Source organism: Nerophis ophidion, linkage group LG04 (genome assembly GCF_033978795.1).
Source record: "Nerophis ophidion isolate RoL-2023_Sa linkage group LG04, RoL_Noph_v1.0, whole genome shotgun sequence".
Lineage (NCBI taxonomy): Eukaryota > Metazoa > Chordata > Actinopteri > Syngnathiformes > Syngnathidae > Nerophis > Nerophis ophidion.
Genome location: NC_084614.1, coordinates 21,837,944 through 21,864,051, shown reverse-complemented (window position 1 = coordinate 21,864,051; position 26,108 = coordinate 21,837,944). Strand labels below are relative to the sequence as shown.

Here is a 26,108-nt window from a genome sequence, read left to right as displayed (position 1 = left end):
CATAGTCTTCCCAACGTGTCCTGGGTCTTCCCCGTGGCCTCCTACCGGTTGGACGTGCCCTAAACACCTCCCTAGGGAGGCGTTCGGGTGGCATCCTGACCAGATGCCCGAACCACCTCATCTGGCTCCTCTCGATGTGGAGGAGCAGCGGCTTTACTTTGAGTCCCTCCCGGATGGCAGAGCTTCTCACCCTATCTCTAAGGGAGAGCCCCGCCACACGGCGGAGGAAACTCATTTCGGCCGCTTGTACCCGTGATCTTATCCTTTCGGTCATGACCCAAAGCTCATGACCATAGGTGAGGATGGGAACGTAGATCGACCGGTAAATTGAGAGCTTTGCCTTCCGGCTCAGCTCCTTCTTCACCACAACGGACCGGTACAACGTCCGCATTACTGAAGACGCCGCACCGATCCGCCTGTCGATCTCACGATCCACTCTTCCCTCACTCGTGAACAAGACTCCTAGGTACTTGAACTCCTCCACTTGGGGCAGGGTCTCCTCCCCAACCCGGAGATGGCACTCCACCCTTTTCCGGGCGAGAACCATGGACTCAGACTTGGAGGTGCTGATTCTCATTCCGGTCGCTTCACACTCGGCTGCGAACCGATCCAGCGAGAGCTGAAGATCCCGGTCAGATGAAGCCATCAGGACCACACCATCTGCAAAAAGCAGAGACCTAATCCTGCGGTTACCAAACCGGAACCCCTCAACGCCTTGACTGCGCCTAGAAATTCTGTCCATAAAAGTTATGAACAGAATCGGTGACAAAGGACAGCCTTGGCGGAGTCCAACCCTCACTGGAAATGTGTTCGACTTACTGCCGGCAATGCGGACCAAGCTCTGGCACTGATCGTACAGGGAACGGACCGCCACAATAAGACAGTCCGATACCCCATACTCTCTGAGCACTCCCCACAGGACTTCCCGAGGGACACGGTCGAATGCCTTCTCCAAGTCCACAAAGCACATATAGACTGGTTGGGCAAACTCCCATGCACCCTCAAGAACCCTGCCGAGAGTATAGAGCTGGTTCACAGTTCCACGACCAGGACGAAAACCACACTGTTCCTCCTGAATCCGAGGTTCGACTATCCGACGTAGCCTCCTCTCCAGTACACCTGAATAAACCTTACCGGGAAGGCTGAGGAGTGTGATCCCACGATAGTTGGAACACACCCTCCGGTCCCCCTTCTTAAAGAGAGGAACCACCACCCCGGTCTGCCAATCCAGAGGTACCGCCCCCGATGTCCACGCGATGCTGCAAAGTCTTGTCAACCAAGACAGCCCCACAGCATCCAGAGCCTTAAGGAACTCCGGGCGGATCTCATCCACCCCTGGGGCCTTGCCACCGAGGAGCTTTTTAACTACCTCAGCGACCTCAGCCCCAGAAATAGGAGAGTCCACCACTGATTCCCCAGGCACTGCTTCCTCATAGGAAGACGTGTTGGTGGGATTGAGGAGGTCTTCGAAGTATTCCTTCCACCTATCCACAACATCCGCAGTCGAGGTCAGCAGAACACCATCCGCACCATACACGGTGTTGATAGTGCACTGTTTCCCCTTCCTGAGGCGGCGGACGGTGGTCCAGAATCGCTTCGAAGCCGTCCGGAAGTCGTTTTCCATGGCTTCCCCGAACTCTTCCCATGTCCGAGTTTTTGCCTTCGCGACCGCTGAAGCTGCACACCGCTTGGCCTGTCGGTACCTGTCCACTGCCTCCGGAGTCCTATGAGCCAAAAGGACCCGATAGGACTCCTTCTTCAGCTTGACGGCATCCCTCACCGCTGGTGTCCACCAAGGGGTTTTAGGATTGCCGCCCCGACAGGCACCAACTACCTTGCGGCCACAGCTCCGATCTGCCGCCTCGACAATAGAGGTGCGGAACATGGTCCACTCGGACTCAATGTCCAGCACCTCCCTCGTGACATGTTCAAAGTTCTTCCGGAGGTGGGAATTGAAACTTTGTCTGACAGGAGACTCTGCCAGACGTTCCCAGCAGACCCTCACAATGCGTTTGGGCCTCCCAGGTCTGTCCGGCATCCTCCCCCACCATCGCAGCCAACTCACCACCAGGTGGTGATCGGTAGAAAGCTCCGCCCCTCTCTTCACCCGAGTGTCCAAAACATGAGGCCGCAAATCCGATGACACAACTACAAAGTCGATCATGGAACTGCGGCCTAGGGTGTCCTGGTGCCAAGTGCACATATGGACACCCTTATGTTTGAACATGGTGTTTGTTATGGACAATCCGTGACGAGCACAAAAGTCCAATAACAAAACACCACTCGGGTTCAGATCCGGGCGGCCATTCTTCCCAATCACGCCTCTCCAGGTTTCACTGTCGTTGCCAACGTGAGCGTTGAAGTCTCCCAGTAGGACAAGGGAATCACCCGGGGGAGCACTTTCCAGTACTCCCTCGAGTGTTCCCAAAAAGGGTGGGTACTCTGAACTGCCGTTTGGTGCATAAGCACAAACAACAGTCAAGACCCGTCCCCCCACCCGAAGGCGGAGGGAGGCTACCCTTTCGTCCACCGGGTTGAACTCCAACGTACAGGCTTTGAGCCGGGGGGAAACAAGAATTGCCACCCCAGCCCGTCGCCTCTCACTGCCGGCAACGCCAGAGTGGAAGAGGGTCCAATCCCTCTCGAGAGAAGTGGTTCCAGAGCCCTTGCTGTGCGTCGAAGTGAGTCCGACTATATCCAGCCGGAATTTCTCGACTTCGCGCACTAGCTCAGGCTCTTTCCCCCCCAGTGACGTGACGTTCCACGTCCCAAGAGCTAGCTTCTGTAGCCGAGGATCGGACCGCCAAGTGCCCTGCCTTCGGCTGTCGCCCAGCTCACAATGCACCCGACCTCTATGGCCCCTCCTATGGGTGGTGAGCCCATTGGAGGGGTGACCCACGTTGCCTCTTCGGGCTGTGCCCGGCCGGGCCCCATGGGAGCAGGCCCGGCCACCAGGCGCTCGCCATCGTGCCCCACCTCCGGGCCTGGCTCCAGAGGGGGGCCCCGGTGACCCGCGTCCGGGCGAGGGAAATCTGGGTCCATGGTTTTTCATCTTCATAAAGGTCTTCGAGCTGCTCTTTGTCTGATCCCTCACCTAGAACCTGTTTGCCTTGGGAGACCCTGCCAGGGGGCTTTATGCCCCCGGACAACATAGCTCCTAGGATCATTGGGACACGCAAACTCCTCTACCACGGTAAGGTTGCAGCTCAGAGAGGAGATTTAAATTAATACATTAAAAAGCCTGAAATAAATTCCATATGTATAAATTGAGGTGCGGAAACATCCGTTTAAAGTACTTTAAAAAGACCGACTCATTTTTTTGTTGCAGGTTTTTGGGAGCAAATATTTTTGTCTCCAAAAAATCTGACACTGTAGAAGAAAAAAAACAATACATCAATTTTCAAATAAAAATTAAATAAAAACACTAGATTTTTCCTGAAATTTTTGGAAAGCTGACATTGTTTGCTTTTTTTTTCTCAATCGTAACAGTCAAAAATGTAATTTAAAGGAATTAATTAAAAAGCCTGAAATAAATTCTATATGTATAAATTGAGGAGCGGAAGTAGTTTTAAAAGAAGGACTAATTTTTTTGTTGCTGTTTTTGGGGAGCTAATATTTTTTGTCTCCAAAAAATTGAAGAAAAAAAACATTAAATCAAATTAAAAAAATAAAATAAAATAAAAACACTGGATTTTTCCTGAAATTTTTGGAAAGCTAACATTGTTTGCTTTTCCCCCCCAATAATAACAGTGTAAAATGTAATTTAAAGGAAAAAATTTAAAAGCCTGAAATAAATTCCATTTGGTGCGGGAACATGCGTTTGAAGTAGTTTTAAAAGAAGGACTAATTTTTTGTTGCTGTTTTTGGGGAGCTAATATTTTTTGTCTCCAAAAAATTGAAGAAAAAAATCATTAAATCAAATTTAAAAAATAAAATAAAATAAAAACACTGGATTTTTCCTGAAATTTTTGGAAAGCTAACATTGTTTGCTTCCCCCCCTCAATAATAACAGTGTAAAATGTAATTTAAAGGAATAAATTAAAAAGCCTGAAATAAATTCCATATGGTGCGGAAACATGCGTTTGAAGTAGTTTTAAAAGACGCACTCATAAAAGACGGACTCATTTTTTTTGTTGCATGTTTTTGGGAGCAAATATTTTTGTTTCCCCAAAAATCTGACACTGTAGAAAAAAAAAAAAACATTATATCAATTTTCATTAAAAAAATAATTAATTAGAAAAAAAAAACACTGACATTGTTTCCTTTTTTATTTCTAATCACAAGAGTGTAAAATATAATTTAAAGGAATACATTAAAAAGCCTGAAATATATTCTATATGTATAAATTGAGGTACGGATACATCAGTATGAAGTACTTTTAAAAGACGGACTAGTTTTTGTTGTTCCAGTTTTTGAGGAGATAATATTTTTACTCCAAAAAACTGTAGGGGGGGGGGAAAGCGTTTAAAAATTTTTACAATTAGAAAAAAGCTTTTTTTTTTCCTAATCTTAGCAGTGTAAAATATAGTTTAAATGAATAAATTAAAAAGCCTGAAATAAATTCCATATGTATACATTTAGGTAGGGATACGTCAGTCTGAAGTAGTTTTGAAAGATAAATGATAAATGGGTTGTACTTGTATAGCGCTTTTCTACCTTCAAGGTACTCAAAGCGCTTTGACACTACTTCCACATTTACCCATTCACACACACATTCACACACTGATGGAGGGAGCTGCCATGCAAGGCGCCAACCAGCACCCATCAGGAGCAAGGGTGAAGTGTCTTGCTCAGGACACAACGGACGTGACGAGGTTGGTACTAGGTGGGATTTGAACCAGGGCCCCTCGGGTTGCGCACGGCCACTCTCCCACTGCGCCACGCAAGATGGACTCATTTAGTCGTTTTTTATTTTTATTTATTTTATTTTATTTTTTCAGTTTTTGGGAAGCTCATATTTTCGTCTTAAAACAACAAAAATCTGACACAGAATTTAAAAACAAAAAACAAACATTAAATCAATTGTCAATTCAATCAAACAAAAAAAGTTATATTTTTCCTGAAATTTTTGGAAGTATTACATTTTTTTTGTTCTTAAATCCAATCTGATGGTGTGAAATATAAATTTAAAACAAAGGAAATAAAAAGCCTGAAATAAACTATCTGTATAAATTTTGATATTTATATTTCTCCGAATTAAGTCGTTTTAAAAGATGCGCTCGTTTAGTTATTTTTTTTTTTTGGTGTTGCGGTTTTTGGAATCAATAATTTTTTTCTTTAAAAAAAAAATCTGTAGAAAAAAAAAGCATTAAATTAATAGTCTGTTTAATACAATAAATAAATAAAAAAATTCCCAAAAATTTGGAAAAATTAAAAAAAAAAAGACCAAATATAACACTGTAAAACATTAATAAAAAATAGAATAAATGGCCTAAAGCAAATTGTATATGTAGAAATTTAAATTTGAACATTTCAGCATTAAGTAGTTTTAAAACGTTTACTTGTTCAGTTAAGTCTTTTTGTGTTGCAGTTTTTGGGAAGCTGACATTTTTCTGTGACAACAAAATCACACAGTTGGAAAAAAAATGCATTACATAAATTGTCTATTGTTACTGAATATTTAATTACATAAAGAAAGTATTCCTGAAACGTTTTTGGAAAGCTTTGTACACTTTAGCAATTTGGTAATTGTTAAAGATGATCTCGTTTAGTCGGTTTTTATGTTGCTGTTTGAAAAAGTATGACTGTGTAGAAAAAATATAAATGCATTAAATTCATTGTCAATTGTAGTTAAAAAATTTAATAAAATTAAGAACAAAAACGATTATATTTTTTCCTGAAATATTTGGAGAGCTCATTTTGAATAGTTATGAGTTATGTAAACATCTTAGTCTGAAAGGGCTAAAACCCTCAAAAATATATTTTATATATATATATATATATATATATATATATATATATATATATATATATATATATATATTTATATGTGTGTGTGTTTCAGACTAAAGTCATTTTAAAAGATGGACTCATCATCATTTTTTGTTGCAGTTTTTGGAAAACTGATCTTTTTGTCTTTACAAAACACTGAAACTCTAGATAACTTAAAAATGCTCCACATCCATTTTCAGTTGTAATTAAATATTTAATATAATGAAAAAAATTACTATATTTTCCTGATTTTTTTTGGAAAGCTAATATGTTTAGACTTGGAAAAAAAAATAAAAAAATCTGACAGTGTAGAAATAAATTGTCAAATGTAATGTTTTTTGTAATTGCAGTTTTTAAAAAGCTGATCAATTTTGTCTTTTAAAAAAACTGACGTTTTAGAAAATATTTAAAAATGCTTGATATAAATCGTCAATTAATTGTCAATTAATCAATCAAAGCTTATTTATATAGCCCTAAATCACGAGTGTCTCAAAGGGCTGCACAAGCCACATCAGGGCAAGAAAAAAACTCAACCCAATGTGGTTGGTATGCGTTATGTATGTTAATATCCCAGCTAGGCTTAACCCTCCAAAATATATTAAAGTATATTTAAGCCTGAAGAAGTTTAGATGGATGCATTGAAAGTGGGATTTTTATTTTGTTTGCAGTTTAAAAAAAAAAACATCCAACACTGTGGAAAAAATAAAATAGCAGTTGAAACATGAACATTTTACATACATATGTAGTCATCCTTGTCTTTAAAGGCCTACTGAAATGAGATTAGAATTGTCATACTTGATCATTTCTCGATATTGCCATATTTTTGCTGAAAGGATTTAGTAGAGAACATCCACGATAAAGTTCGCAACTTTTGGTCGCTAACAGAAAAGCTCTGCCTTTACCGGAAGTCGCAGACGATGACGTCACCCGTTGATGGCTCCTCACATCCTCACATTGTTTTTAATGGGAGCCTAAAAAAAAACCAGCTATTCGGACCGAGAAAACAACAATTTCCCCATTAATTTGAGCGAGGATGAAAGATTAGTGTTTGAGGATATTGATAGCGACGGACTACAAAAAAATCTATGTTCGCTTGACCGCTCTGATCCATAGTAAAGTTTCACCTCCGGGAATTTTAAACAAGGAATCACCGTGTGTTTGTGTGGCTAAAGGCTAAAGCTTCCCAACTCCATCTTTCTACTTTGACTTCTCCAATATTAATTGAACAAATTGCAAAAGATTCAGCAACACAGATCTCCAAAATACTGTGTAATTATGCCGTTAAAGCAGATGACTTTTAGCTGTGTGTGTGTGCAGCGCTCATATTTCCTTACAGTCCGTGACGTCACGCGTACACGTCATCATTACGCGACGTTTTCAATAAGAAACTCCCTGGAAATTTAAAATTGCAATTTAGTAAACTAAAAAGGCCGTATTGGCATGTGTTGCAATGTTAATATTTCATCATTGATATATAAACTATCAGACTGCGTGGTGGGTAGTAGTGGGTTTCAGTAGGCATTTAAAGCCTAAAATCTTGCAAAATATATTTGATCTATCATATTTAGTATATTTCAGCCTGAAGTATTTTTAATGGACTTGTTCAAAGTGGCGAAAAATATGAATTTATGATCTTTTTTTGTTTGCGGTTTTTGGGAAGCTGACAAAATTGTGTCAAAGACAGTAAAAAATACATGTGAATTGTATTATATTTATATAGCGCTTTTTTCTAGTGACTCAAAGCGCTTTACATAGTGAAACCCAATATCTATGTTGCATCTAAACCAGTGTGGGTGGCACTGGAAGCAGGTGGGTAAAGTGCCTTGCCCAAGGACACAACGGCAGTGACTAGGATGGCGGAAGCGGGAATCGAACCTGCAACCCTCAAGTTGCTGGCACGGCCACTCTACCAACCGAGCTATGCCGCCCCATTTGCATGCATTCTTGTCTTTTTTTTGTGAGTTTAATATGCAAGTATTTGAGTTAGTAAAAAAATAAATAAATATTGCTTCAGTCCACTTCACAGTAGTAGCATACCACAAGAGTCCATATTAGAATTGTCTTAAAAATGATAACCATAGACTGTAGTATGTATTGAGTAACTTTCCCAACATTGGTTATGCAACCGACTTGTCAAATTTTACTGAAGTCTATCTGATTCCCATCCACTAAATCACTTTTTTTCTGTTGCAATTGCGTAACTTCGTTCCACTCCATAGGTGGAAAGTTATGTTTCCAGGTGGGTGTAATATGTAGGAATGTGGACAGAATGTACCATGCATGATGCCACGTAACCTGTGTATGTCCATACTTTTATACTTTACGCCAGGGAAAACCAACCTTTTTGAAACCAAGAGCTACTTCTTGGGTATTGATTAATGCCGAGGGCTACCAGTTTGATACACAATTAAATAAATTGCCAGAAATAGCCAATTTGCTCAATTTACCTTTGATAAAATATATATATATATATATATATATATATATATATATATATATATATATATATATATATATATATATATATCAATGGATATTTCTGTCTGTCATTCCGTCGTACATTTTTTTTCCTTTTACGGAAGGTTTTTTGTAGAGAATAAATGATGAAAAAACACTTAATTGAACTGTTTAAAAGGAGAGAAAACAGGAAAAAAAAAAGAAAATTACATTTTGAAACATAGTTTATCTTCAATTTTGACTCTTTAAAATTCAAAATTCAACCGGAAAAAAAGAAGAAAAAAACTAGCTAATTCGAATCTTTTAGAAAAAAATAAATAAAATAATTAATGGAACATCATTAGTAATTTTTCCTGATTAACATTAATTTTAAAATTTTGATGACATGTTTTAAATAGGTTAAAATCCAATCTGTATTTTGTTAGAATATATAACAAATTGGACCAAGCTATATTTCTAAAAAAGACAAATCATTATTTTTTCTAGATTTTCCAGAACAAAAATTTTTAAAAAAAAATCAAAAGACTTTGAAATAAGATTTAAATTTGATTCTAAAAATTTTCTAGATTTGCCAGAATAATTTTTTTGAATTTTAAGTTTGAAGAAATATTTCACAAATATTCTTCGTCGAAAAAACAGAAGCTAAAATGAAGAATTAAAGGCCTACTGAAACCCACTACTATCCACCACGCAGTCTGATAGTTTATAAATCAATGCTGAAATATTAACATTGCAACACATGCCAATACGGCCTTTTTAGTTTACTAAATTACAATTTTAAATTTCCTGCGGAGTTTCTGGTTGAAAACGTCGCAGAATGATGACGCGTGCGTGTGACATCCCGAGTTGGAGGGGACATATTAGCGCAGCACCAATAGCGCCTAAAAGTCTTTTCTTTTCATCGCATAATTACACAGTATTCTGGACATCTGTGTTGCTGAATATTTTGGAATTTGTTCAATTAATAATGGAGAAGTCAAAGTAGAAAGATGGAGTTGGGAAGCTGTAGCCTTTAGCCACACAAACACACGGTGTTTCATTGTTTAAAATTCCCAGAGGTGAAGCTTTACTATGGATCAGAGCGGTCAAGCGAACATGGATCCCGACTACATGTCGACCGGCAGTTTTAGGTGAGAAAATTGTGGTAAAAAGTCGCCTCTTACCGGAGATCAGCGGAACTTCTGTCGTGACTAATTCCCTCAGAGACTGGCGTCAAGACACCCCTCTGACTATCAGATACTGTTAAACTCACTAAAACACTAGCAACACAATAGAAAGATAAGGAATTTCCCAAAATTATCCTAGTAAATGTGTCTAAAAACATCCAAATCCATCCCAATGCAATCGTGTTTTTTTTTTTTACTTATTTTTTTTTTTTCTAGTCCGTCGCTATCAATATCCTCGAACACAAATCTTTCATCCTCGCTCAAATTAATGGGGAAATTGTCGTTTTCTCGATCCGAATAACACTTTTTGTTGGAGGCCCCCATTAAAATCAATGTGAATATGTGAGGAATCATCCCACTTGTGACGTCATCGTCTGCGACTTCCGGTAAAGGCAGGGCTTTTTTGTCAGCACCAAAAGTTGCGGACTTTATCGTCGATGTTCTCTACTAAATCATTTCAGCAAAAATATGGCAATATTGCGAAATGATCAAGTACGACACATAGAATGGACTTGCTATCCCCGTTTAAATAAGAAAATCTCATTTCAGTAGGCCTTTAAAGACGGAATTCCGACTTTAGACGGAAAAATTACATGCCTGGAGTTAAAAAAAAAAAAAAAGGTCAAGAAAAATAATTTAATCATGTCTGAATCAGGATAGAAGAATGTTCGGATGAGATAACTTGGTATTTCATGGATAAATGGGTAACAACATCACATTTGAAATTGCTGTTTAGAGTCTCATGTCCTGTACATGTCCAGATGTCTGCAAAAAATATATAGTTTGTTTTATTCTACATCTTTAATCCTTTCCTCTTCAGGTCCTCTTTAGCTTCTCTTATTTGCTTCTGGAGCTCCTCGGCAGCCTGGTCACAGTCATTAAAAGTGGCCACCCGGAAGCCCACCGTGGCCAGGGAGTAGCAGCCGAAGGACACAAGCAGGTACAGCGGCATGGGCCAAGCCACCTCTCGGTAAGGACGCGGCACTTCCAAGTCCAACAGGTCGAAGGCCACCACCGCCCAGACGGCCAAGACGACCGAAACGCCGAACAACCACTCCAGAAGTTTGGTCATGATGGCAGCAGCCGGCCTGAAGTCCACAAAAAAGGTATCACATAATCACATAGTACAGTTAGCTTAGCTCTTAGCATAGCGACGGGGGACATCCGTTTAAACGCGGAACAGCAACAATAGACGATGGCACAACAAAAAAAAACTCCACAAACCAAAAATAAAAAATTGAATTAGCGTTAAATTTCGTTGTTGGTTTTAAAAAAAAAGGAGTAATACAAACCGATGTGTTTACCTTTTTGCTGATGGCCAACTCAGTTTAGCGCGGACAGATGAAGTCAGAGACAGAAAGGCATCATGGGGAATGTAGTTAAATGTGCTGTGTGACTGTTCCGGCGTAGATTGGAGCTTTTTGAGGAGAAATTCACTAGAGTTAACATTAGTTTGAACACGATGCTTATTGGGGGAAGTGAATAAATGCCTCAAGGCATTTTACAGATGTCCTTCCCCTTAGTCCCACAGCTGTTAATACACATTTATAACCATCCATCCATTTTCCCTGTTGGGGTCGCGGGGGGTGCTGGCGCCTATCTCAGCTACAATCGTGTGGAAGGCGGGATACACCCTGGACAAGTCGCCACTTCATCGCAGGGCCAACACAGATAGACAGACAACATTCACAACATGCAAAACACCAGGAGTCAACTGATGATTGGTAACTAAAGAGAATGACAAATGTTAAAATATGAAATAAATCATCAGAAATCATCAGACGTGTGTTTGGGGTCAAACACATGTCAAAAGTGGTAAAGGAATGGCGAAATCAGTCTAAAATTAAGGTTTTAGAATGGCTTTCCCAAAGTCCTGACTTAAACGTGTGGACAATGCTGAAGAAACAAGTCAATGTCAGACCTTTTTCTTCCCGCAGCTAGTTTTTTTTTTTTTTACTGGTCTTTAGCATATTCTAAAAAATAAAACACATTTATTTTATATTAAATTTTTTTGTGTTTTTGCCATAAAAGCAGGGTTGAAAAAAAAGTGGTGGGGGGGGCTTAAAACAAACAACAACAAAAAAACAAAAACAAAAACATGAATGTAACAGATATAGTGTGTGTGTGCGTGCGTGTGTGTGTGTGTGTGTGTGTGCGTGCGTGTGTGTGTGTGTGTGTATATATGTATAAATATAAATGTATATATGTATAAATATGTGTGTATGTATGTATGTATGTATATATATATATATATAGATATATATATATATATCTATATATATATATATACATCTATATATATATATACACACATACATATATATATATACAATGTATAAATATGTGTATATATATATATATACATCTATATATATACACACACATATATATATATAAATATATATATATATATATGTGTGTTTGTGTGTATGTATGTATATACAGTCGTGATCAAAAGTTTACATACACTTGTAAAGAACATAATGTCATGTCTGTTTTGAGTTTCCAATAATTTCTACAACTCTTATTTTTTTTTGTGATAGAGTGATTGGAGGACATACTTGTTGGTCACAAAAAACATTCATGAAGTTTGGTTCTTTTATGAATTTATTACGGCTCTATTGAAAATGTGACCAAATCTGCTGGGTCAAAAGGATACATACAGCAAAGTTAATATTTGGTTTCATGTCCCTTGGCAAGTTTTACTGCAATAAGGGGCTTTTGGTAGCCATCCACAAGCTTTTGGCAAGTGTCTGCTTACATTTTGACCTCTCCTCTTGACAAAGTTGGTGCAGTTCAGCTAAATTTGTTGTTTTTCTGACATGGACTTGTTTCTTCAGCATTGTCCACACCTTTAAGTCAGGACTTCGGAACGGCCATTCTAAAACCTTCATTGTAGCCTGATTTAGCCATTCCTTTACCACTTTTGACATGTGTTTGGGTTCATTGTTCTGATGGAACACCCAACTGCGCCTAAGACCCAACCTCCAGGCTGATGATTTTAGGTTGTCCTGAAGAATTTGGAGGTAATCCTCCTTTTTCATTGTCCCATTTAAAGCAGAAGTTTTATTGGCTGCAAAACAGGCCCAGAGCATAATACTATCACCACCATGCTTGACAGTGGGAATGGTGTTCCTGGGATTGAAGGCCTTACCTTTTATCCTCCAAACATATTGCTGGGTATTGTGGTAAAATAGCTCAAATTTTGTTTCATCCGACTTCAGGCGTGTTTTTGCTCAATTGCTTTTTTGAGGCCTTTTTTCGTCGGTTTACTCATAAATTCCATGTTGGTAAATCTAAACTGGATTTCCAGAAAGTTTGGTGTGACCTTATTGAACCGACATGAGTAATTTCTCATCTTTTTAACTTAAGGCATGAAAAACTGTGATTCATTTGACCTTGGAATAATTTTTTAAATAAAATTCAGGTGATCTTTCTTTTACAAAATAAATATAAAAATTCACCGCCTCTACAAGGTCTATGTGGTTGAGTTGGATACTTTAAAAAAGTGCAAAGCTGCAAGTGTACTCATTTATTCTACTGGGGAAATGGAAATGAAGATGGAAATTTGCATTTCATTTCATCCTGGCTTAGCTGAGCTTTAAGATGATGTTTGTGCTTTGTGGACGCTTGGGCTCGGAATACTCGCTAAATATACAGTCGCGATCAAAAGTTTACATACACTTTTCTCCTCCAAACATATTGCTGGATATTGTGGCCAAATAGCTTAATTTTTGTTTCATCTGACATCACATGGACAAAGATAAGACCTTTTGGAGGAAACTTCTGTGGTCAGATGAAATAAAAATGTATCTGTTTGACCACAATACCCAGCAATATGTTTGGAGGACAAAAAGGGAAGCCTTTAATCCCAGGAACACCTTTCCCACTGTCAAGCATGGTGGTGGTAGTATTATGCTCTGGGCCTGTTTTGCTGCCAATGGAACTGGTGCTTTAAATGGAGCAATGAAAAATTAGGATTACCTCCAAATTTTTCAGGACAACCTAAAATCATCAGACGTGTGTTTGACCCCAAACACACGTCAAAAGTGGTAAAGGAATGGCTAAATCAGGCTAAAATTAAGGTTTTAGAATGGCCTTCCCAAAGTCCTGACTTAAACGTGTGGACAATGCTGAAGAAACAAGTCCATGTCAGAAAACCAACAAATGTAGCTTAACTGAACCAATTTTGCCTAGAGGAGTGGCCAAAAATTCAACCAGAAGCTTGTGCGTGGCTACCAAAAGTGCCTTATTGCAATGAAACTTGCCAAGGGACATGTAACCAAATATTAACATTGCTGTATGTATACTTTTGACCCAGCAGATTTGGTCACATTTTCAGTAGACCCATAATAAGTTCATAAAAGAATCAAACTTCATGAATGAATATGTGCTCCAATCACAGAGTTGTATAAATCATTGGAAACTCAAGACAGACATGACATTATCTTCTTTACAAGTGTATGCAAACTTTTGATCGCGACTGTATATATGTATGTATATATACGGGGTTTTTCCTGCGTTTAAGATTGCGTGACGGCCGCCTCCAGCTAATTTTGTGCCGCCCCCCCAGCCAGAACGATTGATATCGCTCAACACAGCGTAAAGTTGATTGAGCGATTGATGTCCCTCTTTAACAGCTACGTATTTTAACTGCAGTTGCAGTGGCTACTGTGGAGGCGCTATATCGACATCAGTGCACCATAAAGACTTGAAGCAACTACCAAAGAAGAAACGGATCAAATCGGGTTTTTTCCCGCTACTTTGTGCATAAGTGACAAGTGGATTTCTGCCATACGGAGCATGATACGGAGGGATCACTCGACTCCTACAGAAAACTACAGACTGTGCTGTGAACATTTTGTCTCTGGTAAGTGAACACAGCTAGTAGTGTCAGCTTCGTTTTCAACCTTTACTGACTAATTATAATAGATTGATTGAAGAATTTCTTAGAGGTTTACATAGGATCAGGTAGAGTTTCATGACGGTACGGATTGACTGGTGCAAGGTCAACTAAAAGGAGTTATCCCAAGAGAACATTACAAGCATGTTGTGTTTATTTAAAAAAAAAAGTTTCCTCCGTGTCAAAGTAACGTTTATGTTTTTTCAGAGCAGAGTAATTAATGTAACAGGCAGTTAAAATGTAATAATTCATGGTGGTGACAACATGAGGATATTTTTGTCAGGTCTGAAAGTAGTTCACAAGGGACTGGTGATAGCGAGGATCAGAGGCAGGACAGGATTTTGATGGTTTGAATGTACATTTTTCATTTAGTTATATTATTATATATTTGTATAATCAATGTTTTTCACAATTGTTTTAAAAATGAAGTAGGCCAACTTAATTACTGTCTGTTTTCCCCAAGGTCAGTGCCAACACCAAATACACAAGCAGCCATACAATTGATGAGATGGTAGAGGTCATTGGCTACATTTTGGATGATCAGTTGGTGGCAGAGTTCTCCAAATCCCCAGTGTAGGGATTAATGGGTGACAAGACCACCGACATCTCTGTCACAAAGCAACTGGGTCTTGTTGTGAGGTAACAGTACTTTGTACTATAAATGTATTGTATTAAAAATTCCTTCAACTAAGAAAGATTTTTTTCTAAATATTTAGCTTTTTATGACCCAACCACGTGGAAAGCACTGTAGTCTAAACCAGGGTGCTACATTTGGGTAGAGTGTCTGTTGGGGATGGTGCAACTCTGTATGACAGCATCCTGCGACTCATCAAAGATGCCTAAATGCTGCCAACCGACAAGCTAGCCTCCTTTGCAAGTGATGGCGCTGCTGATAACTGTCCACTGCGTGGCACACAGTCTCAATCTGGCAGTGTCAGACTGCTTTAAGGGGCTGAAGGTAGTTTAATACCTCACTAAATATGCCAGACTTTTTGGAACTATATTCTGGTTCTACCAGGCCTCCAGTAGTAGGATCAGCAGTCTCAAGGACATGGAGAGGCTTTTTGAACTCTCCCAAATCAAACTGCAAGTACCGGTATATTAGTTTACATAAACTGTATCACCACCACAACAGTTTGGTTCTACTGAATAATTTTGCATTCATCTTTGTTTTCACTACTTTTATTCAGACCAAATCCCTGAAAGAGGTGCTTCTGTGGCTTGTATCTGCAGAATCTGCTGAGCCGTATCCCACCCATAGCCTTGCAGCTGCTATTGCCTTCACAGCCTCTGTCCAGACTGCAGATATGGAGAGGCTCTTTTCTGCATTCAAAATTGTAATATATGATTGAAAACACTATCATTCTTCATGTTTACCCCGTTTCCATATGAGTTGGGAAATTGTGTTGGATGTAAATATAAACGGAATACAATGATTTGCAAATCCTTTTCAACCCATATTCAGTTGAATATGCTTCAAAGACAACATATTTGATGTTCAAACTGATATTTTTGCAAATAATCATTAACTTTAGAATTTGAGGCCAGCAACACGTGACAAAGAAGTTGGGAAAGGTGGCAATAAATACTGATAAAGTTGAGGAATGCTCATCAAACACTTATTTGGAACATCCCACAGGTGTGCAGGCTAATTGGGAACAGGCGGGTGCCATGATTGGGTATAAAAAAAACAGCTTCCCAAAAAATGCTCAGTCTTTCACAAGAAAGGATGGGGCGAGGTACACCCCTTTGTCCACAACTGTGTGAGCAAATAGTCAAACAGTTTAAGAACAACGTTTCTCAAAGTGAAATTGCATGAAATATAGGGATTTCAACATCTACGGTCCATAATATCATCAAAATGTTCAGAGAATCCGGAGAAATAACTCCACGAAAGCAGCATGGCCGGAAACCAACATTGATTGACCGTGACCTTCGATTCCTCAGACGACACTGTATCAAAAACCAACATCAATCTCTAAAGGATATCACCACATGGGCTCAGGAACACTTCATAAAACCACTGTCACTAAATATTGTTTGTCGCTACACCTGTAAGTGCAAGTCAAAGCTCTACTCTGCAAAGCGAAAGTCATTTATCAACAACATCCAGAAACGCCTCCGGCTTTTCTGGGCCCGAGATCATCTAAGATGGACTGATGCAAAGTGGAAAAGTGTTCTGTTGTCTGACGAGTCCACATTTGAAATTGTTTTTGGAAATGTTCAACATCGTGTCATCCGGACCAAAGGGGAAGCGAACCTTCCAGACTGTTATCGACGCAAAGTTCAAAAGCCAACATCTGTGATGGTATGGGGGTGCATTAGTGGCCAAGGCATGGGTAACTTACACACCTGTGAAGGCACTATTAATGCTGAAAGGTACATACAGGTTTTTGAACAACATATGCTGCCATCTAAGCGCCGTCTTTTTCATGGACGCCCCTGCTTATTTCAGCAAGACAATGCCAAGCCACATTCAGCACGTGTCACTTTGTAAAAAAAAAAAAAAAGAGTGCAGGTACTTTCCTGGCCCGCCTGCAGTCCAGACCTGTCTCCCATCAAAAATGTGTTGCGCATTATGAAGCGTAAAATACGACAGCGGAGACTCCGGACTGTTGAACGACTGAAGCTCTACATAAAACAAGAATGGAAAATAATTCCACTTTCAAAGCTCAACAATTAGTTTCCTCAGTTCCCAAACGTTTATTGAGTGTTGTTAAAAGAAAAGGTTATGTAACACAGTGGTGAACATGCCCTTTCCCAACTACTTTGGCACGTGTTGCAGCCATGAAATTCTAAGTTAATTATTATTTGCAAAATAATATATAATGTTTGAGTTTGAACATCAAATATTTTGTATTTGTAGTGCATTCAATTGAATATGGGTTGAAAAGGATTTGCAAATCATTGTATTCCGTTTATATTTACATCTAACACAATTTCCCAACTCATATGGAAACAGGGTTTGTATATGATTGAAAACACTATCATTCTTCATGTCTGTATTAGAACAAATACAAAAATACTTAATGCATGATCACTTGTTTTGTTTAAGGTGAAGACACTTCTGCGCAACAGACTGAAGGAGAGGCACTTGGATGTCCGTTGTAAGGTGGCCATTGATGGACCAGACCAGGAGGCCTTGGACTACAAGGAGTGCATGAGGGGATTATACAGAATGAAAAAGAAGGACACTAATATGTTCTCTATCTGGTTGCGAGATGTGTGGATAAAGTGTACTTTCAATTTAAAGTTGGCACCTGATTTGTGTATGTATAGTTTTAATAAATGAAAGCTTTAAATGCCTACTGAAACCCACTACTACCGACCACGCAGTCGGATAGTTTATATATCAATGATGAAATATTAACATTGCAACACATGCCAATACGGCCTTTTTAGTTTACTAAATTGCAATTTTAAATTTCCCGGGAGTTTCTTGTCGAAAACGCTGCGGAATGATGACGTGTACGCGTGACGTCACGGACTGTAAGCAAATATTAGCGCTGCGCACACACACAGCTAAAAGTCGTCTGCTTTAACCGCATAATTACACAGTATTTTGGACATCTGTGTTGCTGAGTCTTTTGCAATTAGTTCAATTAATATTGGAGAAGTCAAAGTAGAAAGATCTAGTTGGGAAGCTTTAGCCTTTAGCCACACAAACACACGGTGATTGCTTGTTTAAATTTCCTGTAGGTGAAGCTTTCCTATGGATCAGAGCGGTCAAGCAAACATGGATCCCGACCAAATGTCAACCAGCAGTTTTTGGTGAGAAAATTGTGGTAAAAAGTCGCCACTTACCAGAGATCAGCTGAGCTTGAGCCGTACATACAGCTGCCGTCGACTTCCATCAGACACTGGCTTCAAGACACCCGTGGATACACCCTTCCGACTATCAGGTACTATTAAACTCACTAAAACACTAAAAACACAATAGAAAGATAAGGGATTTCACAGAATTATCCTAGTAAATGTGTCTAAAAACATCTGAATCCGTCCCAATGCAATCACTTTTTTTTAACTTGATTTCTTATTTTATTTTTATTTTTTCTAGTCCGTCACTATCAATGTCCTCCAACACGAATCTTTCATCCTCGCTCAAATTAATGGGGAAATTGTCGTTTTCTCGATCCGAATAGCTCTTTTTGTTAGAGGCTCCCATTCAAAACAATGTGAGGATGTGAGGAGCCCTTAACGGGTGACGTCATCGTCTGCGACTTCCGGTAAAGGCAGGGCTTTTTTTTTAGCGACCAAAAGTTGCGAACTTTATCGTGAATGTTCTCTACTAAATCCTTTCAGCAAAAATATGGCAATATCGTGAAATGATCAAGTATGACACATAGAATGGACCTGCAATCCCCGTTTAAATAAGAAAATCTCATTTCATTAGGCCTTTAACATGATAATAGTCAGTGTTATTGGAACTCTTAACTTAAAGTATGTTGCCTGCAAAAAAGAAAGTGGGTCAGTTGAATTTAAATACATGTATGACATGGTGCATGGCCAGGAGTGTAATATATATATATATATATATATATATATATATATATATATATATATATATATATATATATATATATATATATATATATATATATATATATATATATATATATACACACACACACAGTACAGGCCAAAATGTTGGACACACTATCTCATTCAATGCGTTTTCTTTATTTTCATGACTATTTACCTTGTAGATTGTCACTGAAAGCATCAAAAACATGCTGAGTTATGTACTTAACAAAAAAGGTGAAATAACTGAAAACTCGTTTTATAATATAGTTTCTTTAAAATAGCCATCCTTTGCTCTGATTACTGCTTTGCACAATCTTGGCATTCTCTTGATGAGCTTCAAGACTTATTCACCTTAAATGTTTTTTACTTCACAGGTGTGCCCTATCAGGGTTGATTAGTGGAATTTCGTGGTTTATTAATGGGGTTGGGCCCATCAGTTGTGTTGTGAATGAGAAAGGTGTGTCCCAACGTTTAACCTGTATTTTAAATATATATGTGTTAAAAAAAATCAAAAAATACTTGAATTACTTATTTTAACACTTCATTGACTGACACCCTTTTTGGTTCCCAGGGACCTTTAACATTCACCAAAGTTGAGGGGGGCGCTAATAGCTTTGCAGATGAAAAATGTTAAAATGGCCCACGCATGCTTTCATTTTTTTAGAGTGCAGACCTCAGTGGAAAAGGTTTGGACACCCCCTGTTACAAGATATTACGCTAATTTGCATTATATCTATAACCGAAAGCTAAAATGTGGATATTAGCTTTGCATATATTGAGCCATTGGATTCGTTTAGCATCTTTAATGCTTCAAAGTGGACCCAAGCTGTTTGTTTTATACATGCAACAGTGTTTTCTTTTTGTTGTGAACAATAAAAGAATGATGTCGTGACTGAATAACTATAATACTGTTTGCCATATGGCTAATGTTATGATGATTAGACCTGCAAAACTATGATTACTGCACTAGATTATCGTATGGTCATAATAACTGTTAGACAGAGAAAACCATTTATTCTAATTACCCCGCCCTCATCTATTAGCACCTCTAACATGGTCTCCGCATTATCCCCTCCATTTAGGGAAATCATTTAGAAAAGTGTTTACCATTAAACCCAGGTTTGAACCGTTCCTAATGCGATTCCCCAGAGAGAAATCCGACAAGAAATTCCATCAGGGGTCATCAGGAGCACAGTTCAAATCAGATCTTGGTGGTGTTAAACGGTCCAGGTGCTGGGGGCACAGGGTGACATAAGGAGTGGTAGGAGACATAAACATGGTTGATTTAGTTGGGGATAGGGAGCAGCAAAGTGCCAAGCAGAAATAATGGTGATGCTTTGGGGAACATGGAAAGTTATTCTTAGGATGTTAGTGTTTACGTATGTCGGCACCAGAGTTATTAGTGCAAGTCTCCGTCTCTGCACTTGACAAAGTGGTGCAGCTGTTTTTTTGTTTTTAACCCTGAAAAGATCCTGTTCAGTCTTCTATTTTCAAGAAGTTTTGACTGTGTCAAATTAATATAGGTTATAAGAATATAGTTTAAAAAAATAGGGCAATTTTCCTCTATCTTTCTTTCAGTTAGCTCAAATTGGCAACGCTGCACAAAAGCTGACACATTTATTCTTGGTGACTAAAAAGTCCTATTAAAACCCTTGAAAATGCCATTTTTTTGATCATCTTAACATGAACCAGTCCTTCACAAGTAGTGGGGCGGGCCCTGGTGGGACGTGGTGCGATGCTGCGTGGGTATGTGCTTAATCAGTATCACGCATCAGTATCATGCTTCAAACCCAACTTCGAAAAGCTGTGCACTACAAAACGTGCTCATTGTAGCTGTTAATCCTGAATTCATCCATCCATCCATCTTCTTCCGCTTATCTGAGGTCGGGTCACCGGGGCAGCAGCCTAAACAGGGAAGCCCAAACTTTCCTCTCCCCAGCCCCTTCGTCCAGCTCTTCCCAAGGAATCCCGAGGCGTTCCCAGGCCAGCCGAGAGACACAGTCTTCCCAACGTGTCCTGGGTCTTCCCGGTGGCCTCCAACCGGTTGGATGTGCCCTAAACACCTCCCTATAGAGGCGTTCGGGTGGCATCCTGACCAGATGCCCGAACCAACTCATCTGGCTCCTCTCGATGTGGAGGAGCCGCAGCTTTACTTTGAACTCCTCCCGGATGGCAGAGCTTCTCACCCTATCTCTAAGGGAGAGCTCCGCCACCCGACGGAGGAAACTCATTTCGGCCGCTTGTACCTGTGATCTTGTCCTTTTCGGTCAAAACCCAAAGCTCATGCCCATAGGTGAGGATGGGAACGTAGATCGACCGGTAAACTGATAGCTTTGCCTTCCGGCTCAGCTCCTTCTTCACCACAATGGATCAATACAGCGTCCGCATTACTGAAGACGCCGCACCGATCCGGCTGTCGATCTCATGATTCACTCTTCCCTCACTCGTGAACAAGACCCCTAGGTACTTGAACTCCTCCAATTGGGGCAGGGTGTCCTCCCAAACCTGGAGATGGCGCTCCACCCTTTTCCGGGCGAGAACCATGAACTTGGACTTGGAGGTGCTGATTCTCTTGAATTCAGATTTTAAAAAATCAACACAAATTGTTTTATTAATTTTAGTTTTTAGGTCATGTTCTCCCCGTGAATGCGTGGGTTCCCTCCGGGTACTCAGGCTTCCTCCCACTTCCAAAGACATGCACCTGGGGATAGGTTGATTGGCAACACTAAATTGGCCCTAGTGTGTGAATGTGAGTGTGAATGTTGTCTGTCTATCTGTGTTGGCCCTGTGATGAGGTGGCGACTTGTCCAGGGTGTACCGCACCTTCCGCCCGATTGTAGCTGAGATAGACGCCAGCGCCCCCTGCGACCCCAAAAGGGAATAAGCGGTAGAAAATGGATGGATGGATGGTGTAGAAAACCATATGTGTGAATGCTTTGGAGCATTCACACATACGGCTTTAACAATAGTGTCAGGGAAGTTTTCAGGATGCTGACATTTTTTGACTGTGCGTTTCTGTTCTATATCTGACACTATAAGAAGAAAAAAGTCAACTTTGCTGCCAGTCATCGTCAAACCTCAGGGTTTGATTATAACAATAAAAAGCATACGTGTGAATGTTTTGGAGCATTCACACAATAAGCAAATCATTTTTTTAAGTTTTTTTTTTTATGGGCATTATTTATTTATTTTTAAACCGGCAACATTTTGGTCGTAAAAAAATAATTTATCAATTAATCAATCAATGTTTATTTATATAGCCCCAAATCACTAGTGTCTCAAAGGGCTGCACAAACCACAACGACATGCTCGGTAGAGCCCACATAAGGGCAAGGAAAACTCACACCCAGTGGGACGTTGGTGACAGTGACAATGATGACTATGAGAAACCTTGGAAAGGACCGCATATGTGGGCACCCCTCCCCCCCACCCCTCTCTAGGGGACCGAAAGCAATGGATGTCGACCGGGTCTAACATGATACTGTGAAAGTTCAATCCATAGTAGATCCAACACAACCGTGAGAGTCCAGTCCGAAGTGGATCCAACACAGTAGCGAGAGTCCCGGCCATAGTGGAGCCAACAGGAAACCATCCCAAGCAGAGGCGGATCAGCAGCGCAGAGATGTCCCCAGTCGATACACAGGCGAGCAGTCCATCCTGGGTCCCGACTCTGGACGAGCGGTCCATCCTTGGTCCCGACTCTGGACGAGCGGTCCATCCTGGGTCCCGACACTGGACAACCAGTACTTCATCCATGGCCACGGGACCGGACCCCCTCCACAAGGGAGAGTGGGACAGTGGAGAAAAAGAAAAGAAACGGCAGATCAACTGGTCTAATATTAATTAATTAATTAATTGATCAATATGATTCTGTTTAAAGTTTAAAAAAATATATTAACTCAAAAATGGGAAAACTAAATGGTCCCTAGTGTGTGAATGTGACCCTGAATGTTGTCTGTCTATCTGAGTTGGCCCTGAGGTGGCGACTTGTCCGGGGTGTAAGACGCCTTCTGCCCGAATGTAGCTGAGATAGGCTCCAGCGCCCCCCGCGAACCTGAAACGGACAAACGGTAGTAAATGGATGGATGGATGGAATGTATGATTTGTATAATACTTGGGTTTTTCTCACTTTAGAGAACTCTTAAAGGGGAACATTATCACAATTTCAGAAGGGTTAAAACCAATAAAAATCAGTTCCAAGTGGCTTTTTTTATTTTTCGAAGTTTTTTTTAAAAATTTTACCCATTATGGAATATCCCGAAAAAAGGCTTTGAAGTACCTGATTTTCGCTATCTGTAAATCCACCCGTCCATTTTCCTGTGACGTCACATAGTGACACCAATACAAACAAACATGGCGGATAGAACAGCAAGATATAGCGACATTAGCTCGGATTCAGACTCGGATTTTAGCGGCTTAAGCGATTCAACAGATTACGCATGTATTGAAACGGATGGTTGGAGTGTGGAGGCAGATAGCGAAAACGAAACTGAAGAAGAAACTGAAGCTGTTGAGCGAATAGCTATTGAAGCTATTCGGCGATCGCCTTCTAACCAACGATTGCATCTTTTGACCACTGGAGCAACTTAAATCTGTCGATTGGTAAGTGTTTGTTTGGCATTAAATGTGGGTGGAGGGAAAGGCTCGATGCAAATATAGCTACAAATGTACATACAGTTAGCCTAAATAGAGTTAGCATCGATTAGCTGGCAGTCATGCCGTGACCAAATATGTCTGATTAGCACATAAGTCAATAACATCAACAAAACTCACCTTTGGGATTTTGTTGACTTTATTGTTGGAAATGCATCTGCTTTGAGTGTCGCAGGATATCCACACATTCTTGCCATTTCTGCCATGTTAGCATCGATTAGCATGCCGTGCTAATCGATGCACACTCCACGTAAGACAACTCGAATCCGTCCCTGATCGTGTTGTTACACCCTCCGACAACACACCGACGAGGCATGATGTCTCCAAGGTACGGAAAACAGTCGAAAAAACGGAAAATAACAGAGCTGATTTGACTTGTGTGTGTAATGTGTTTGAGGAAATGGTGGATTGCTTCCCATTGTGACGTCACGGGTGAAAGGTCATCACTCCGACAGCGAACAATTGAAAGGCGTTTAAATCGCCAAAATCACCATTTTAGAGTTCGGAAATCGGTTAAAAAAACATATGGTCTTTTTTCTGCAACATCAAGGTATATATTGACGCTTACATAGGTCTGGTGATAATGTTCCCCTTTAAGGGTAATTTTTTTTCCTTTTTCGGTGTCCTGCATGCATCGTATTCTGCATCTGCTGTGAGTAATATTTATACAAGTGGAGTCCCCTTCACTCTGTCATGACACGCATCATATCGTCCTGCATGTCTTATTATGTGGACCAGCCTGTCCCGCACTGAGTGGAGTGGCACTGGCCTCCCCATGGCGCAGGTCTGCTGCTGCCAGCTCGGGTTCCGTTCCAGTTCTCAGGAAACCTGCGCTCCAGCCGAGAGGGCTTGGCAGGCACAGCCAAGCAGCCTGCAAGCGGAGCGGGCGGCCGGGCGGGCAGGCGGCCGGGCTCAAGACCTTGATATAGAGACGTAGAGAACAAGATGTAAGGAGGACATGTGGGTTAGTTAGTTCAGAGGTCAGGAATGAAAGAAAAAAGGAGGAAAGAGGAGAGGACTACAGAGAAAAGAGAGAGACGGGGTGACATTTGGGGGATTTGCAGGTGCAGTTTGAACAAGCAGTGACCTTAATCGTGCATTAAATCCAGCTGTTGCTTCTCCAGACTTTTTCTCAATCCCCCTAACACCTTCAAACTCGCAAATGCATCACAGGCGGTCCCACAAGAGGGGCCCGGAGTTGTAGCAGCAAGAACCCGCAAAGGACCGTGAAGTGACTTTAGGGGTTGTGTGTAGCAGTAAAGACTTTCCATCTTATATTCCCTGTGTCAATATGAACGCTGTCAGTGTGGAGACACATATTAAGTCTCAAGTCCGTGCAGCCAGAGAGAGAGATAACAAAAGACTCCAAAACAGGAAGCCTCTGTTTCCTGAGCGGTGCTGTTCATTAGACGTGTTTCTGGAAGAGGAAAGGGTGACTAAAAATGCATCACCGTGTCTGTGCAGGGTTCAGGTGGAAGTGCAGTGTGTGGGGGGGGGGAGAGACAAAAAGAAACGTTGTTATTAAATATGTGACTTGTTGTCATTTTCTGTTCAACTTTAAATGCTTTTGACATTTACCTATTGCAATTCATAAGATTTTTTAATCAAAATTAGAATAGATTATTTCATCTATCATATTAACTTTATACAATCATTTAAATTACATTAAATTTGTTCACATCTAATATAAATAAATACAAATAATATAGTAAATACTGAGTAATAAAGACTTAACTTGCTGTCATAAATTAAATTACGTTAAATTATGGCACATTGAATTTGTTTAGATTTAATATAAATTAAGTCCCAATAAATAAATACTGAGTAATAAAGACAAAAATTTGAATAGTTTGAGGATGTTATTTATATTTTATTTAGGACCCACTAACTAACCTTTTCATTGTTCTCATAATTTGAAGTTTCTAACTTACTGTCATAAATTAAACGACATTAAATTATGGTACATTAAATTTGTTTAGATATAATATTTAATTTAAGTCCCAATAAATAAATACAAATAATATAGTAAATACTGAGTAATACAGACAACACTTTGAATAGTGTGAAGATATTATTTTTTGTTTTATTTAGGACCCACTAACCTTTTAATTTTTCTCATGATTTTAAGTGTATAACTTACTGACATGAATTAAATTACATTAAATTATGGTACATTCAATTTGTTTAGATTTAATATAAATGATGTCCCAATAAATAAATACAAATAAAATAGTAAATACTGAGTAATAAAGACAACACTTTGAATAGTGTGAAGATGTTATTTTTTATTTTATTTAGGACCCACTAACTAACCCTTTCATTTTCCTCATACTTTTAAGTTTATAACTTACTGCCATTAATTAAATTACATTAAATTATGGTGCATTAAATTTGTTTAGATTTAATATAAATTAAGTCCCAATAAATAAATACAAATAATATAGTAAATACTGAGTAATAAAGACAACAATTTG

At 39.7% G+C, this 26,108-nt stretch overlaps 1 protein-coding gene and 1 long non-coding RNA gene across 5 annotated transcripts; one reads left to right on the top strand and one right to left on the bottom strand.

Annotated features, from left to right (window-relative positions):
• Positions 1-10,176: 10,176 nt before the first annotated feature.
• Positions 10,177-11,001, bottom strand: LOC133551101 (dolichol-phosphate mannosyltransferase subunit 3-like). Its single transcript, XM_061897435.1, has 2 exons — positions 10,859-11,001; positions 10,177-10,642 (listed from the first exon to the last, which is right to left on the bottom strand). The coding sequence occupies exon 2, from the start codon at positions 10,624-10,626 to the stop codon at positions 10,348-10,350; it is 279 nt and encodes a 92-aa protein (XP_061753419.1). The 5' UTR covers positions 10,627-10,642; positions 10,859-11,001; the 3' UTR covers positions 10,177-10,347.
• Positions 10,200-17,763, top strand: LOC133551102 (uncharacterized). Of its 4 annotated transcripts, none has more exons than XR_009806422.1 (6): positions 10,200-10,660; positions 14,214-14,424; positions 14,921-15,096; positions 15,174-15,415; positions 15,691-15,794; positions 17,513-17,763. It is a non-coding gene; the product is annotated as an uncharacterized LOC133551102 (long non-coding RNA). The 4 variants fall into 4 exon arrangements; XR_009806420.1 differs by having other exon boundaries at positions 15,174-15,553; positions 15,648-15,794; XR_009806421.1 differs by lacking the exon at positions 15,174-15,415 and having other exon boundaries at positions 10,205-10,660; positions 15,648-15,794.
• Positions 17,764-26,108: the final 8,345 nt, after the last annotated feature.

Bases quoted from the DNA above. Each gene is read 5' to 3' on its own strand.
- LOC133551101 (XM_061897435.1), bottom strand. From the start codon at position 10,626: ATGACCAAACTTCTGGAGTGGTTGTTCGGCGTTTCGGTCGTCTTGGCC.